The sequence below is a fragment of the Schistocerca gregaria genome, chromosome 7 (genome assembly GCF_023897955.1).
Source record: "Schistocerca gregaria isolate iqSchGreg1 chromosome 7, iqSchGreg1.2, whole genome shotgun sequence".
Lineage (NCBI taxonomy): Eukaryota > Metazoa > Arthropoda > Insecta > Orthoptera > Acrididae > Schistocerca > Schistocerca gregaria.
In genome coordinates this window covers 272,364,648-272,382,621 of record NC_064926.1, presented here as the reverse complement: position 1 = coordinate 272,382,621, position 17,974 = coordinate 272,364,648, and the positions used below count along the sequence as shown (strand labels likewise).

At 46.4% G+C, this 17,974-nt stretch overlaps 1 protein-coding gene across 1 annotated transcript in view; it reads left to right on the top strand.

The window, feature by feature from the left end:
- Window positions 1-17,974, top strand: part of LOC126281973 (proteasome subunit alpha type-1) — a 37,264-nt gene that overhangs the window by 8,237 nt on the left and 11,053 nt on the right. Inside the window, exon 2 of the mRNA XM_049981349.1 lies at window positions 2,060-2,310. Within this exon, the coding sequence (XP_049837306.1) occupies window positions 2,060-2,310 (251 nt within the window). The remainder of the gene's footprint in view (window positions 1-2,059; window positions 2,311-17,974) is intronic.

Genomic DNA, 17,974 nt, shown 5'->3' with positions numbered 1-17,974 from the left:
CAGTGACAATACAGAATAGGAATGGTTGGTGTTGTTCATGAGCCAATTGATGGCAAGCACGCAGAGATGCACATGTGGCTGATTTTTGTGATTTCGGCTTGGAGCTTGCAATACCCATCCACATAATTTTTGAACCTTCCTCTTTGCATGAAGATGTCACATGATGATCGAATGATGACAGTTCATCACATTTTCCAATTCTCAAGTACACTGATTAGTATCATTTTGGATTAATGGGTTGAAATGATCTTTGTCAAACCCCATAGGTGATCGTGAATGTGGAGAGTCACTAATGTCAAAACGATTCTGCTTAAAATGAGAAAACTTTTTTGTCCTGTCCAGTGGCATTATCATCATATATGGCACAAATGTTTCTGGCTGCCTCCAGTGTTGCCATCCCTCTGTTTGAACTCAGACAGAAGAATATGTTGAAAATGTTTAGATTTCTCCATTTTCTAGCATCCATTGCTCCACTCAGTATCTCAAAATGACAAAAGCCCAATCCTAAACTTCGGTAGCAATAGTAAAGTACAAATAAAAAATTACACTTGATAAATAAAGCCGTAGCGATCAGGATACCAAAATGCAAAACAAAATCCTGTAAACTTAGGCATCAACCTAATAAGTTACTATTCTTCAATAATTTTAACCATTAAAAATTATTTTATTGTTTGAGAAATGTCCTTTGTAGGGCATTATATTGATGGAAATTTCAAAAAACCGCCTTTTCTACTATAATTTGGGCGAAATTATCAAAATTGGAGATGTATCTGTAAAATATCACAGTTCTTGGTGTGCATTTGTAAGCACATGAAAAGTATGTTTTTGAGCAGTTTTCACAGATCCCTTTGCTGCCATCTTTCACTGGTCTTAACAGTTGTGTTTCAAGTTAATTCCAAGCAGTTTTTTTTGTAGGTTTGTTATTAGGTGTTGCTGTTTGTAGTAACTCCCATTGATGCTGAGTCAGAAAGTAGTAATATTTCTTTTTACATTTTATGAAGATCTCATGCTGTAAGGTAGGAAATGGTTCATTTTTATTTCCTACAAGTCATTAGGTAAGTGCATTTTGTAAACTGTTTAATTGATGCTGACTACATTCTTATTTCAGTACTTTGTCTTAAATGGAAGTAGTGAAAGTGCTGTACTTTAGCTTTTTATACAGAATAATCCATTCTTTGATTTAGATTATATAGTAGGAATAAACAGTGTTACAGTAAACCATTAAAATCTAAGAAACTAAAATAGCTTGTATAGTATCTTCATTGTTTGGACATTATATATATTAAAAACAAAGATTCCAAGACTTACAAAGCGGGAAAGCGCCGGCAGACAGGCACATGAACAAAACACACAAACACACACACAGAATTACTATCTTTCGCAACCGATGGTTGCTTCTTCAGGAAGGAGAGGGAAAGACGAAAGGATGTGGGTTTTGCGGGAAAGCGCCGGCAGACAGGCACATGAACAAAACACACAAACACACACACAGAATTACTAGCTTTCGCAACCGATGGTTGCTTCTTCAGGAAGGAGAGGGAAAACTCACGTCCTTTCGTCTTTCCCTCTCCTTCCTGAAGAAGCAACCATCGGTTGCGAAAGCTAGTAATTCTGTGTGTGTGTTTGTGTGTTTTGTTCATGTGCCTGTCTGCTGGCGCTTTCCCGCTTGGTAAGTCTTGGAATCTTTGTTTTTAATATATTTTTCCCATGTGGAAGTTTCTTTCTATTTTTTTTTTTATATATATCTTTTTCCCCCTATTCAGTTCACTTGTTTTCTTTTATCACCTCTCAGAACTTGTATTTTCTAACCTTTTGACCCTCAGTTTCCCCATTCATGCACTCTCTCTCTCTCTCTCTCTCTCTCTCTCTCTCTCTCTCTCTCTCTCTCTCTCTCTCTCTCTCTCTCATTAACTCATCTTTACTATAGTTCCTTGTGAACAACCACAATGGCAACCAGTACTATTAGCATAGTGAAAAGTTTTGTTTCCACAATCATTTAACATCTCTCTGTATTGTAATTTGTCTAGCATAAGCATAATAGTAATAATTCTGTTTACAGTTCAGAAACCAATACGACAGTGATGTCACTGTCTGGAGTCCTCAAGGTCGTTTACATCAAGTGGAATATGCTATGGAAGCTGTGAAACTGGGCTCAGCTACAGTAGGATTAAAAAATAGAACACACGCTGTGCTTATTGCTCTGAAACGAGCATCATCTGAACTCTCTGCTCATCAGAAAAAGATTATTCCAATAGATTCTCATGTTGGCATTTCAATAGCTGGTTTGACAGCAGATGCTAGAATTCTCAGGTATGTAGTAAACAAGAAAAATTAAAAAAAAATGTTTGCTGAGTTTGAAATTTTTCAGTACATTACCAGATAATTATTTGCATTTTAAGAGATGTTGAGTGGGAAAATTCAGTCACAGATTGTCACTTTATGGTAAGTAGATATATGTTTATTTTCATACTTAGATTCAAAACCCTCTTTAGAGTTTCCATCATTGGAGACTAATGAAACTTTTGTCCAATTCTCACAATGTATATTTATGTAGTCATTTGCACCTGAGCTTCAGGTTGAAACTTCCAACATTCCACAGTCTGACTTGTAAAACAGCATCTTTTCATTCTCTGTTTAATAATTTCATCATGGTTACCTCTCCATTAGAAGCCTGCTCCCGGAGATCGGTATGGAGAACCATTCCGGAATCTTTTGCCACTCCCCCCAGGGGGCTCAACGCTCTTTGGTGAGATGAAATTTGTCTTACCCAATGATCCTGTTTCTCACTTGTAAATAAACAAGTCAGTTACATCCTGTTAAAAATGTAACCATGAGCACTAAACAGATGTCGAATTGCCTTTGAGTATTTTAAATGAAAAAAAGGGGAATCACATTCAGAAATTTTGATAGTGATATTTTAGTTATTTTTGTGGAATACATTTTAACACGATTGCCATTTGAAATTTTTGGATGAAATATTTGTGCCACCTAAAGCTGCAGGCAATTCAGTTGAAGATGAGTGGACATCTCTGGAAAGGGCAATCACAGAAATTGGACAGACAGAAATAGTTACCAGAAAGGTTCAGCAAGCAAAGGTCCACATTCTGAGTCTGATGGGCATTTCTGTTGATAGCAAACTCTACTCCATTATACCATTTAATGCTGCTGTTAATATTAACCTATATTCATCTGGCCCATAATCCTTATCTTTTTCCATTTCAATTCACTGACTCCCACGTGTAGATTGAGCCTTTCTATTTTCCTTTTCAGATTTTGTAGCTTCCCTATCACATTCAAACTTCCAACATTTCACAGTCTGACTTGTAGAACATCATCTTTTCAGTCTCAGTTTAATAATTTTATCATGGGTACCTCCCGATTGGAAGCCCACTCCCAGAGATCTGTATGAGGAAACATTCTGGAATCTTTTGCCACTTTTACAGTTCTTGCTGGTCCACAGCCAGACACCAGCCAGTGGCAGAAGGAACTACAGGCTGCTGGCTGTCAGACTTCTCACACTCCCTCAGTCGTTGAAACCAGTTCAGGGAAACCTTCTCAGTCCTCATCTTCTCAGGAGGAAGAGGAGGTTACAAGAAGGGGAAAAAGGAGTCCTCGAAGATGAAGGAAACTCCAGTGACCCCACGTCGCTCGACTGCCTGTCGTCCTGTGCCCAAGGTGGAAATCGTGGTGGCACCTGATGCACCAGATCTCCCCAGGCAGTGTGCCATAGAACTGACGTCAGTGGATCCCCGACATCTCAACTGGTGGCAGAACATAATCCGTCCCCATCCTGACCCCACCTCTTACCTGGTTGCTTCATGTCCCCACAGTTTCCAGACAGTCTGACCCTCCAGTGGAATTGTAATGGATTTTTCCACCACATGGCGGAGCTATGGCAGCTTTTAAGTATGTACCCTGCATTCTGTATTGCCATCCTGAAGAGGTGGTTTCCAGCACCTTGGACCCTTTCCGTTTGTGACTGCCGAGCATATTTTAAGAATCATACTAACCATAAGAGGGTATCAGGTGGAGTTTATACATATGTACTGGCCTACGTACACTGGTCTTGCGCCTCTTGATACACCTTTGGAGGCTTTGGCTGTTCGGGTAAGGGCAATCAGTATTTTCCATCTGTAGTGTCCTGCGGTCAGCAGTAAAAAAAACGAACAATCAATTTGAACACATTTTATTATAATTAAAGAAAAGTGCCCCTTGGCATACACCAAGTTTTAAAGGCAAGAACAACAAGAAAACACCACAACTCTTGTGGTGGCAAACCAGATAAGAAAACAAGAAAATGGAAGAAAAGACTGACCAAAACCTACTGGGGAAAAAATGCACAGCACCACAAACGTCCATAGGAGTAGAGGCATGCTGGTCAACATCTATCGGTTTGTGGCCAGCATGGGTGGGCGGTGGCGACGCAGCATGAGCAGCTGGCGGTGGAGACAGTGGCTGAGGCGGAGGCAGAAACAGAGGTTCTGCCACAGGGCGGCTGGCAATAGGCACTGGCTGCTCCCCAGGGGTGTCCTAGTCCACCAGACGGGAGTGGAGCTGGTTGAGATGCCGGTGGGTGGCAGAGCAGTAGGCCCACTGGAGAGATGCCATTGCCCAGCCGCAGAGCTTGGTGATGACTGCAGAGCTTGGTGATGACTGCAGAGCTTGGTGGTGATGACTGCAGAGCTTGGTGGTGATGACTGCAGAGCTTGGTGGTGATGACTGCAGAGCTTGGTGGTGATGACTGCAGAGCTTGGTGGTGATGACTGCAGAGCTTGGTGGTGATGACTGCAGAGCTTGGTGGTGATGACTGCAGAGCTTGGTGGTGATGACTGCAGGCACCCAGTGCGCACGTGGATGAGAGAAGTTCTGCACCCAGACCTCCTGCCCGATATGAAAGGAGTGCATCAGCATGTGGGCGTGAGGGTGAGAATCCTTGGGAACCAGGACACATAAGGGAGAGCAGAATGGCCAACCGTGAAGTATCTCCATTGGATTTTTACCAGCGTAGGGGGCAGCATGGTATGTAGCCAAAAAAGCAGCATGGCCTGTTCCAGCGGCTGATGGCTCAGCAGCTTATCGAGCTTGGTCTTGAAAGGTCGCACAAAACATTCTGCCCGGCCGTTTCATGCCAGGTGAAAAGTCTGGATGAGGGAAATTCCATTGTCAGTACAGATTTGCTTGAACTCGGCTGAAGTAAACTGTGGACCGCTATCCACAACAATTGTTTTGGGGACTCCTTTGACAGCAAAAAGGCGCCAGAGAATTTTGATAGTCTTAGCAGAATTGGTGTTAATCATGCAGGAGACACAAGAGTATCCCTATCCCAAACCAGAGTTGATCAGCATGAGCCAGTGGAAACTATGGTTGGAAACATTCCCCTGGGGTAGCTGCATCCGGCCACAAAAAATACTGATGTGGGGGTGCTGCCTGACGTGTTTTGCACGTGGTGCAGGGTAATGAGGGAGGCAGCGTCTTTATCCAAACCGCGCCATTAAAGGTGTCAGCAGGCCAGTTATTTCGTGAGGACGATGCCCCAATGGCCAGCATGAAAGAGGTCAAGGACATGGCAGTGCAACGCATGTAGTATGACCACCCGAGGAACGTCAGAATCACTATGCAAATGGATGACTCCACTGTGGAAAAAGAGACTGTGCTGATGATCCCAAAAATGTTGGACCTCTGCATTGCGGACACTGCAACGGCTGGTCGGCCAACCCACAGCGATTTGGCAGCAGATAGCTTGCAGTACCTGATCCTGAGTGGTGGCTCGCCGGACCACATCTGCATCCAACGGAAAGACGTCCAGAGCTGCGTCCATGTCTGGTTCCACATGGAAAGAAACCAAGGGGAGGCGTCAAACACACGGTCCACCTTGGCAGGCTGCCGGAACAGAAAATCGGCATTTGTGTGCCATTCAGAGGTGCGATAGATAATATCAAAGTCAAACGTCATAAGGAAGAACGCCAAATGTTGGAGGCAGTGTGCCTTCCGGGTGGGCACAGCAGCACACAGATGAAACAAAGAAACCAAAAGTTTGAGGTTGATCTGCAGAGTGAAATGACAACCATATGTGAAATTGTAGAATATCATCAGGGTGAAAATCAGCGCCAAAGCTTTCTTTTCAATTTGACTATTTGGTTTGAGCGTTGGGCAATTTTTTGGATGCGAAAACCACGGGTCTCTCAACGCCATTGACCATGTGCTAGAGTACCGCATCCAGGCCATAGTCTGAGGCATCGGCGGTGGCGACAAGGGGCAGGGAAGGATCGCAAGCAGCCAAAGAGGGCAGGAGAGAGTTGGGACGTGTGAAAGCCTGCTCACACACTGTGTCCTAAACCCAACGTGCACCCTTGTGCAATAGCCCTGTTAGAGGCACTGAAATCTCGGTGGTATGGGGTATAAAATGCCAATAGTAGTTGATTTGACCAAGGACAGATTGCAGTTGCTTCACGTTGGGGGGAGGAAGCAGGTTTTGAATCACCTGTACATACTCCTTAGAGGTGTGGAGGCCGCAGGCATCAATCATGAAGCTGAGATAACTGATCTCTCACACAAAAAATTCACCCTTTTCCTTCCAGTAATGTAGGTTAGCCTAAAATAAACTTGAAACAGCTGATTCAGCTTGTCCACGAGGTCCACCGCTTATGAGCCATCGACGATGACATTGTCCAGATAATTGGCTGCACAGAGTACTTGGCTTGTGAGGCGTCCCAAATAACATTGGAAAATGGCCACTGGCTATGCCAAACGGGAGGTGGTTGTACAGCTGCAACAGCAGCTGCAAATAAGCATTGTGCGCATCCGTTTGGGTGAAAATGGTTGATCCAGCAAGACGTGTGAGTATGTCACCCACCGATGGGACATGATATGCATTGATGATGTCCTGAGAATTGACTGAGACCTTAAAATTGCCACATATGTGTAAAGCACCATTCGGCTTCTCAACTGTCACAATAGACATCGCCCAGTGACTGTGTGACAGGAGAAAGGATGCCTGCATCTTGTAAGTGGTGAAGTTTCCTCTGGAGCCGGTTGCGGAGAGCAAAGGGGACCGGGTGGACCTTAAAAAAATAAAGAACAGCAGAGGGAAGATGTTGAACAGGTGCGGTGAAACCCTTCACCCCAGGTGTGGAGGATGAGAAAGATTTGTATTTGCTAAGCAATGAGGGAATCGACACTGCCAGTACCGCGTACTGCACTGATAAACCCAGATGACCTAAGATGTCCACAGTCAGAAGGTTAGTAGCACTGGGGGATCCGACCACCAAAAACTGAGTGGTCAAGGAACGACTGTTGTAAGAGATTTGTGAGGAAAAAACACTGACAACTGATAGTGATTACTGAAATTGTGCAAGGCGCGAGTGAACAGGGATAAAGCCAGCAAGCCCAGGCAATGGTATGTAGCGCCATCCACAATAGAAATGGATGATGCTTACCAGTTTGGAAGACCACCGTAACATGTGCGACCTCCGAGGTAAGGGGAGAACTGGCGCCCGACTGGGGAATGGTGGAGAATACTTGGCCCTCAATGGAATGCGAGGCTTCCAGGTCCAGAGGTGATGATTCGTGACGAGCTTGTGCGTCAGCTGGAAGTGTGACATCTATGGGATATTTCTCCGAAGCCTGACACACCACGGCAATATGGCCCGCTGGGCTGCAAGCTTACTTCTTGCTCGCCGGTGGGGACACTCTGACTGTTGGTGAGTCCAGAAACAGTCTGGACAGGATGGAAGCTGGGTGAAAGACTTCCTTCAAAACCGGTGGTAGGCAGAAAACATCTTCCGAGATTGTCCTAAATGCATTCTCCGAAAATTATTTCGAGCAGTTAGTCCACGAACCCACGCGAATTGTAAATGGTTGCGAAAACACACTTGACCTCTTGGCCACAAACAATCCAGATCTGATAGAGAGCATCATGACTGATGCAGGGATTAGTGATCACAAGGTCATTGTAGCTAGGCTCAATACCATTTCTTCCAAATCCATCAGAAACAAACGCAAAATAATTTTATTTAATAAAGCGGATAAAGTGCCACTAGAAGCCTTCCTAAAAGACAATTTCCATTCTTTCCGAACTGACTATGCGAATGTAGACGAGATGTGGATCAAATTCAAAGATATAGTAGCAACAGCAATTGAGATATTCATACCTCATAAATTGGTAAGAGATGGAACGGATCCTCCGTGGTACACAAAAAAGGTCCGAACGCTGTTGCAGAGGCAACGGAAAAAGCATGCGAAGTTCAGAAGAACGCGAAATCCTGAAGATGGGCTAAAATTTACAGATGCGCGAAATTTGGCACGTACTTCGATGCGAGATGCCTTTAATAGGTTCCACAACGAAACATTGTCTCGAAATTTGGTAGAAAATCCGAAGAAATTCTGGTCGTATGTAAAGTACACAAGCGGCAAGACGCAGTCAATACCTTCGCTGCGCAGTGCCGATGGTACTGTTATTGACGACTGTGGCGCTAAAGCGGTGTTATTGAACGCAGTTTTCCGAAATTCCTTCACCAGGGAAGACGAATGGAATATTCCAGAATTTGAAACACGAACATCTGTTAGCATGAGTTTCTTAGAAGTAGATACCTTAGGGGTTGCGAAGCAACTCAAATCGCTTGATACGGGCAAGTCTTCAGGTCCAGATTGTATACCGTTTAGATTCCTTTCAGATTATGCTGATACTATAGCTCCCTACTTAGCACTCATATACAACCGCTCGCTCACCGATAGATCTGTACCTACAGATTGGAAAATTGCGCAGGTCGCACCAGTGTTCAAGAAGGGTAGTAGGAGTAATCCATTTAACTACAGACCTATGACGTCGGTTTGCAGTAGGGTTATGGAGCATATACTGTATTCAAACATTATGAGTCACCTCGAAGGGAACAATCTATTGATACGTAATCAGCATGGCTTCAGAAAACATCGCTCTTGTGCAACACAGCTAGCTCTTTATTCGCACAAAGTAATGGCCGCTATCAACAGGGGATCTCAAGTTGATTCCGTATTTCTAGATTTCCGGAAAGCTTTTGACACCGTTCCGCACAAGCGACTTCTAATCAAGCTGCGGAGCTATGGGGTATCGTCTCAGTTGTGCGACTGGATTCGTGATTTCCTGTCAGGAAGGTCGCAGTTCGTAGTAATAGACGGCAAATCATCGAGTAAAACTGAAGTGATATCAGGTGTTCCCCAGGGAAGCGTCCTGGGGCCTCTACTGTTCCTGATTTATATAAATGACCTGGGTGACAATCTGAGCAGTTCTCTTAGACTGTTCGCAGATGATGCTGTAATTTACCGTCTAGTAAGGTCATCCGAAGACCAGTATCAGCTGCAAAGCGATTTAGAAAAGATTGCTGTATGGTGTGTCAGGTGGCAGTTGACGCTAAATAACGAAAAGTGAGAGATGACCCACATGAGTTCCAAAAGAAATCCGTTGGAATTCGATTACTCGATAAATAGTGCAATTCTCAAGGCTGTCAATTCAACTAAGTACCTGGGTGTTAAAATTACGAACAACTTCAGTTGGAAGGACCACATAGATAATATTGTCGGGAAGGCGAGCCAGAGGTTGCGTTTCATTGGCAGGACACTTAGAAGATGCAACAAGTCCACTAAAGAGACAGCTTACACTACACTCGTTCGTCCTCTGTTAGAATATTGCTGCGCGGTGTGGGATCCTTACCAGGTGGGATTGACGGAGGACATCGAAAGGGTGCAAAAAAGGGCAGCTCGTTTTGTATTATCGCGTTATAGGGGAGAGAGTGTGGCAGATATGATACACGAGTTGGGATAGAAGTCATTACAGCATAAACGTTTTTCGTCGCGGCGAGACCTTTTTACGAAATTTCAGTCACCAACTTTCTCTTCCGAACGCGAAAATATTTTGTTGAGCCCAACCTACATAGGTAGGAATGATCATCAAAATAAAATAAGAGAAATCAGAGCTCGAACAGAAAGGTTTAGGTGTTTGTTTTTCCTGCTCGCTGTTCGGGAGTGGAATAGTAGAGAGATAGTATGATTGTGGTTCGATGAACCCTCTGCCAAGCACTTAAATGTGAATTGCAGAGTAGTCATGTAGATGTAGATGTAGATGTACCAATGGATCAATGAGACTTCTACTCGGCACTAGGCAACTGGCGAGATGTGCAAACAGCTGGATCAAGGCGCGGTTGTTGTAGCCGGTGTAAATGATGCAAATGATTGGCAGACAGGTGTTGAGGGATAGATCCTGTAACTTCAAAATATCAGCCCGTAGACCCTCATCTGGTGCGTGAAACACCACCATATCGCTAATAAATGAAAAGGAATAAGACTGCTTGCAGGCAGTGTTGATGTCTGACCTAGTGACTTTCGACAAGAAAAGACACTCTCATGGGTGGAGGTGACATATATTTGTGCATCAAAGTACTCAAAAAGGCAGCCCTTAATATGGGTAAATGAGAGACCACGAGGGGACTGCTCAGGGTTCAATTGTTGAACTAAACGATACCCCTGTGGTCCAACTGTTGCTAAAAAAAAAAAAAAGCCCGACTTCGATTTTCGTCGTGGATCCCATGTACCATTAAATGTTGTTCCAACCGTTTGACATAATTGACCATGCTTTGACAGACGTATCGAAAGCGAGAAACATTGGTGGAGCGACGTGCCAAGTGTTCAATTTACCTGCAATGGAATCAACTCTATGAGCGACCTCTTGCAACACTGGGGAGTTAGGGCAGAATTCTAACCTTGTGAGTGTTGCCTGAATCTGCTGTAGATTTTCCACCAAGGACTGAAGAAGTTCCTCTGAGGAGGCCATTTCGTTTGAAAATGAAAGTTTTATCCTAATCATCAATAACTGTAGTGTCCTGTGGTCGGCAGGAAAAATATTAAGTCAATTTGGACACACTTTATTTTAATTAAAGAAAAATGCCTTCTTGGCATGCACTAAGTTTTAAAGGGAAGAACAACAAGAAAACTCCACAACTCTTGTGCTGGCTAACCAGATAAGGAAACAAGACAATGGAAGAAAATACTGACCAAAATCTACTCTTCCAGTTACAAAATACAACGTGCTACTCCAATGCTATGGTGAGTGTATGCAATGCTAGGCCCGGCGTAAGTACTAGCTGGAGCTGTTCGTAGCGGTAGGAACACTGCCATTATGACAGTCCAGGCATGCTTATAAAGTCAGGTCGGCAGAGTGTTACACGAGTCATTTGAGTTCTGATTGGTGGAACAGTGTCACATGTTTTCTGGCGAACTAATTCCGCATTTATTTAGAGACCTGTTATTGTTTATATCCGCTGGTGATGTTTCTCTCCACACTTCTTCACGGAGGTTGGCAACCCAACTTGCCTGTCGGTTTTGCGGGCCCTCTAAATAAGGGGCTGCTGTGACACCATCTATAATGTTCATCTCCTCCCTGATGATGTCGTGTCTCAGGATTTGTACTGTCTTCATTACTCTCTCAGCCCCCCCCCCCCCCCCTCCCCCACCTTTCCTAGTCTTGCACAGCTTCAGTGCCCATAATCCTTTCGGGGCGGTACAGTGATCACTGGCCATGGTAAAGACATGGAATCTTTAGTGGCACAGCTCAATCTTTGCCTTTTGAACTCTTTTGCCACCAGACACGTTAATTGGCACAAGGAACTTATTTGGTCATTGATCGCTCCTTTTGCAGCACTGGTCTTCTACCATTTATCCACTGGAGGGTCCATGATGACCTTTATGGTAGTGACCACTTCGTAATCTTCCTCTCCCTCCCTCAGCATTGCTTCCCTGGATCGCAGGACTCCTGCCCAGATGCGTTCCCCCTCAGGGGGCTCAACATTTAGTTGCTGGGTACGGGCTTGGTGACCCCAGGGTCCCTGAGCTGGGGACTGGGAAGCGCCACCAGTCCTCAATACCGTAAGCTCTGAGTGTGCTTCAATGACCACCGTAAGGAGTGACGGTGGAACTATGTACGGTACAGAGCACGGGGATCTTGGCTTAACTGCCTGGGTCGTGAGGATGGTATAAACCTCTATGAAAAAAAACCTCAATCTCAAGGTGTGCTGCGCGCCGAGGAGACGCATGGCTGTTGAGGTAGAACAGTTGCTAGCGGGCGACCTCTGGGAACCTGCTGCCCCCTGGTTGTATTAGTCTTACCCAGGCAAGCGGGGCTCTGTCTGGGTGGACATTCCTTCCCCTAGCTGCTCGTGGGACCACCATGAAACGAAATACGAGTAGTGTGCAAGCACGAGTATCTTAGAAAGTAAAGTTCAATGCTTTACAGTATGAACCCCAATCGTTCCCTTCCCAATCCACACCAAGGGAGGAACGGCGGTCTAAATTACCTGGTGAGACGTATTCTCCTCGATTTCTGGTTTGCAGCCAAACAGATGGGGACTCATTTCAGACCACAAAGCCTTAGTTTTTTGTGGAAAATTTAGAGGACATGTTTGGAGAAGTTGAGGGCATGTCTAAAATGAGGTCTGGAGCAATCCTCATACAGACAGCATCCCCAGCACAGTCATGGGCATTGCTTGCTTGTGACAAGCTCAGTGATGCTGCAGTCTCCATTACGCCTCATAAGAGCCTCAATATGGTTCTGGGGCTTATTTTTCATCGTGACCTGTTGTTGCAGTTTGACGACGAACTCCGTGCAAATCTGGAACGCCGCAGTGTGCAATTTGTATGACATGTCTTTGGGGGACCTAAAGATAGTAGGGACTCCACCAGCGCCTTCATCTTGGCTTTCGAGGGAGACACCCTGCCCAAGAAGGTCAAGGTGGTGATAGATCGATGTGATGTTGAGCCTTACATCCCTCCTCCCATGCGCTACTTTAAGTGCTGGAGGTTAGGGCACATGTCATCGAGATGTGACACCAACCCTGTCTGTCAGGATTGTGGACGTGCCTCCCACCCCAATGTCCTGTGTTCGCAGCCCCCTCTTTGTGTCAACTGCGGACAGAAACATTTACCTTACCCGTCAGACTGCGCAGTTTATCAAAAAGAACGTAAGAGTATGGAGTATAAGACCTTGGACAGGCTCACTTACACAGAGGCCAAATGCAAGTACGACTGACTTCACTGTGTGCATATTTCATTGACGTCTGCTGCAGCAGCTTCGATGTCGCCATCCCTGGCGACGAGCCCCCAAGCTCAGCCACTTTTTGTGGGCCACCAGCCCGGCCGTCTATTCTTACCCCCCTCCCCCCCCCCCTCCCCGGTAGTTGGGGAACACCTTCTTCCGTTGCTCCCCTGTTATCAACATTGGGAGTAACAACCCCTCCTTCTTTGTGGACTTCAGTCCCCATCTCTGTGCCGGAGAAGTGCCCGCTTCCTTCGGCTCCCCTCATGCGGAAGAGATCGCTTGGTGCCCTCCCTTCCATGGTTACTGCCCCTCCAGATGTCAGCCAGTGGCTGAAAAAGCCACCACCTGAGGGCCGTAGGGCTTTCAGGTCTTCCTCGGTCCATGAGACTGGGTCGGAAAAGCCCACCCAGCCTGGTAAACCGAAGGACAAATGGGACCCTACCAAAAAGAAGAAAAAGCAAAAGGAGAAGGACATAAAGACAGAGAAAGAGTTCAACACAGCACCTGAAGATGATGTGGAGAATCTAGTGTCCACTGAGGAGCTAGATGTTGCTCGACCCGCAGCTCCTGTGGAAGTTGATCAGGCTACTTCGCAATCGGTGGCGGCGTGCGCTTCTAGGGCGTAACCTATCCCCCCTCCCCAGATTCTCACAAATCTTCACAGTTGGGTACCATTATCCTTCAATGGAATTGCCGGGGTTTTTTCCACCACCTTGCTGAGTTGAAAGCTTTTGTGCCACTTCCTTGCCACTTGTTTGGCCCTACAGGAAACCTGGTTTCCTGTTCGGCGGACCCCCTCCCTCCATGGCTACTGGGGTTACTATAAGAACCGTGTAGAATACGACAGGATGTCTGATGCTGTCTGTGTTTATGTTCTTGCCACTGTTGCTAGTGCCCCAGTGCCACTTCACACGGCTCTCGAGGCTGTGGCTGGAGCTTACCATCTGTTCCTTCTACCTTCCCCCGAATGAGGTTGTTCCTCTTGCCAACCTAGCTGCCTTGTTCGCCCAGCTCCCCCCGCCATCCTCCTTTTGGGGGACTTGAATGCCCACCACCCTTTATGGGGTGGGGTCCAGATCTCGGCCCAGGGTAGAAATGTTGAGGCTCTTGGCACAGCAGGACATTTGCCTCCTTAACACTGGTGCTCCCACATATTTTAGCTTGACTCATGGCACGTACTCTCTCTTAATAGCCCTGGTCTTCTTCCATACCTCAGTTGGAGGGTTCACGATGACTTCTGTGGTAGCGACCACTTTCCTATCCTGGTTTCTCTTCTTCAATCCCAATCCCGTGACCAGCTGCCACGATGGTCTCTTCCTGGAGCTGATTGGGCAGCCTACACCTTAGCTACTATGGCCATTGCTCCGCTTCCTGATGACATTGATTTGGCAGTGGACGAGGTCACTATGGCCATTGTTTCTGCTGCCGAGGCAACTGTCCCCTGCTTTTCAAGTACCATCCTTCCCAAGGTAATTTGGTTGCCTTTAAACAGCTGCTGGCTCGGGCTCGGCAGTTAATCTGGCGGAGCATACAGGACTGCTGGGAACAATATGTTGCCACCATAGGTTATCGCACTTCCCCGTCTCTGGTGTGATTGCGGGTTCGGCGCATTTTTGGCTTTCGCCCTCATGGGTTTATATCCCTTGCCTTTCTCTTCGGGGTACACTTTGTACTGACCCAATCGCCATCGCCGAACATCTGGCATAGTACTTCGCTCGTATTTCCATGACAGTAGGCTACAGCACAGAATTCCACGCCATTAAAGAGCAGGCTGAACGTACGCAGTTGTCGTTTCGCACGCACCGTTGGGAACGATACAACGCCCCATTTAGTGAATGGGAGTTCCAAAGTGCCCATACAGCCCAATACCTCTCCAGTTCCAGACCAAATTCACAACCAGTTTCTTCATCATCTCTTGGCACACTGTCAGGGTGAATTACTCACCCTGTTTAACCGCATCTGGATGGAGGGCGTTTTCCCAACTCGTTGGCAGGATAGCGTTACCAGCCCGGTGCTAAAACCTGGTGGTTGATAGCTATTGTCCTATCAGCCTTACCAAAGTTATAAAGTTATGTGCAAACTCCTGGAACGGATGGTGAGTCGGCTTCTCATGTGGATCTTTAAAGCTCGGGGCCTCCTAGCCCAGCAACAGGGGGGCTTCCGTCAGGGCCGCTCAGCGATTGACAATTTAGTCTCGTTAGAGTTGGCTATTCGTACAGCTCTTACTCGGCGAGAACATCTAGTTGCTGTTTTTTTTTTTATCTTCGGAAGGCGTACAATACCACCTGGCACCATCATATCCTTGCTACACTGCACGAATGGGGCTTACGTGGTCCACTTCTGATTTTTCTACGGAATTTTCTCTCCAATCGTTCCTTTCAGGTTAGAGTTGGCACTTATTTTAGCTCTGCTCATATTCAGGACAACGGTGTCCCGCAGGGCTCGGTTCTTAGTGTTCCCCTCTTTTTGGTGGCAATAAATGGTATTGCGGCTGCGGTGCGCTCATCGGTCTGTTCCTCTCTTTATGCCAATGACTTTTTTCTTTATTACAGTTCCCCAAGCATCAGTGTTGCTGAATGGCAGCTGCAGGGAGCTATCCATAAGGCACAGTTTTGGGCATCCAACCATGATTTTCAGTTCTCAGCCTCTAAGACCCGAGTGATGCATTTTTGTCGGCATCAAACGGTCGGCTTCCATCCAGAGCTCTACCTTGCCAATGAACTTCTTCGTATTGAGGAGACGCATCACTTCCTTGGCATGCTGTTTGATGCTCAGCTCACTTGGCTACCTCATCTTCGCGAGCTTAAACAGTGGTGCTGGCGGCAACTCAACATCCTTCGCTGCCTCAGCCACACCGTTTGGGGGCTGCACGAACAACCCTCCTACAGCTCTATAAGGCCTTATTCCAGTCCCATCTGGACTACGGGAGCGTGGTGTACGACTCAGCAACACCTTCAATGTTGCAGATCCCCGACCCGATTCTCCATTGTGGTGTCAGGCTGGCGACAGGTGCCTTCCGCACTAGTCCGGCTACCCTGCCAGTCTATGGCAACAATTCCTGACTCTTCCTGCCTCATTTCGTGATGCAGATGTAGTCTACACCGATGGTTCTGTGGTCGATGGATGCACTGGGCTTGCTTTAATCCACGGCAACTACGTTGAGCAGCATTCCCTGCCTTGTGGGAGCAGTGTTTTCAATGCGGAGCTGATTGCTCTATTGTGCACTCACTCACCTTTCCTCCTGCCCTGGGGAGTCATTTGTCATATGCAGTGACTCCCTGAGTGGATTCCAAGCACTCGACCAGTGTTTCTCTCGGGACCCTTTGGTGAGCAGCATTCGAGATGCTGTTTCTGCTCTTGCCGAGTGTGGTCGTTCAGCGATGTTTGTGTGGACCCCGGGCCACATCGGCATTCCAGGAAACAAACATGGCGATCGGTTGGCCAAGCAGGCCACCACTTCGCCACCCCTGGAGCTTGGTTTTGTGGAAAGAGACCTCCGGTCAGCCCTACATCGCAAGGTCCGTGATGTCTGAAGCTCTGAATGGTCGGTCTTTAACACGCCAAATAAGTTCTGCATGGTCAAGTCGTCCACGGCTGTATGGAACTCATCCTTGAGGGGCACGCGTAGGGACTCAGTTGTTCTCTGCCGTCTACGAATTGGACATATGCGGTTGACCCACAGCTATCTCCTTCGTCGTGATAACCCGCCCAAGTGTCGCTGTGATGCAGGGATGACAGTGGTCCATCTTCTGATGGACTGCCCCCTTTTAGCCCCCTTGCGGCAGTCCTTTAATTTACCAGCTGCACTTTCTTTAATTCTCAGTGACAATGCCTCTATAGCTGACTCAGCTTCATGTTTTATCCGTGCAGTTGGGTTTTATCACTCGCTCTAGTGTGGGCGCTCTCGCATGATTTCTCAGGCTACACCCACTCCATCGACTTTTAAATGTGACTTGGATACCAAAATAGTGTCTTTTATGGTAACAGGTTGTGTTGGTACCTCTGTCAACACTTTCCAGCTGGAGGTTCTTCGTTTGTAGATGAGTGGTTGAACCTTTACCTGATCCATCAATCACTGTAGTCTGTTTTACCCTTGTCAACTATTTGCTGTACTCCTTTTAAGTGTACTCTATTTTGTGTTATTGCGGTGTTCATTTTAGCTTTGTACCCTTTGGTGTTCCCTCCCTCTGGGTGCAGAGGTTCCACTTTTACTGTTTAGGCCTTTTACAAGTATTCTTTTACAAGTATGTCTGTTTTTTAACTGGGGACTGATGACCTCGATGTTTAGCCCCCATCAAACCCCAAAACCAACCAACCAGATGGGTTCTCTGTAATGCTGACTGAGATGGGCTTTCCTCTGCTGTCGTCCTTATCTCCCCATCATAAGGCAGTATCGATGTGGCTCTTTAGCATGCAACAGCAACCATTCATTTGACAGCCAACAAAACCATCCCCATTTCCTCAGGATCCCACTGTTCAAAGACGGTACCATGGTGGGCCCTGGAGATCACTACAACCATTAGAGATTGTAGGTGGGCTCTCTAACACCATAAGCATCACCCAACACTGGAGCACCTCGTTGCCTTTAATCAACTCCATGCCTGTATCTGCTACTGCATAAAATGATGAAAGAAAGACTCCTGGAAACGCTATGTTTCCACCATTGGCTCATGTACCTCTCCATCACGGTATCTGCAAAGATCAGACACTTTTATGGCTTCCAGTCCCTTACAGGTGTATCAAGTATTGTCTTAGATGGTGCAATTTCTGCTGATTACAATGCTTGCCAAACTGTTTGCTGTGCATTATGCTCGTGCATCTGCACCTGTGAACTACTGTCCCAATTTTAACCTTATTAATCAGTGAATGGAATGAATGCGCTTATGTCTTGCTACCCACCACCTGTAGCCATAT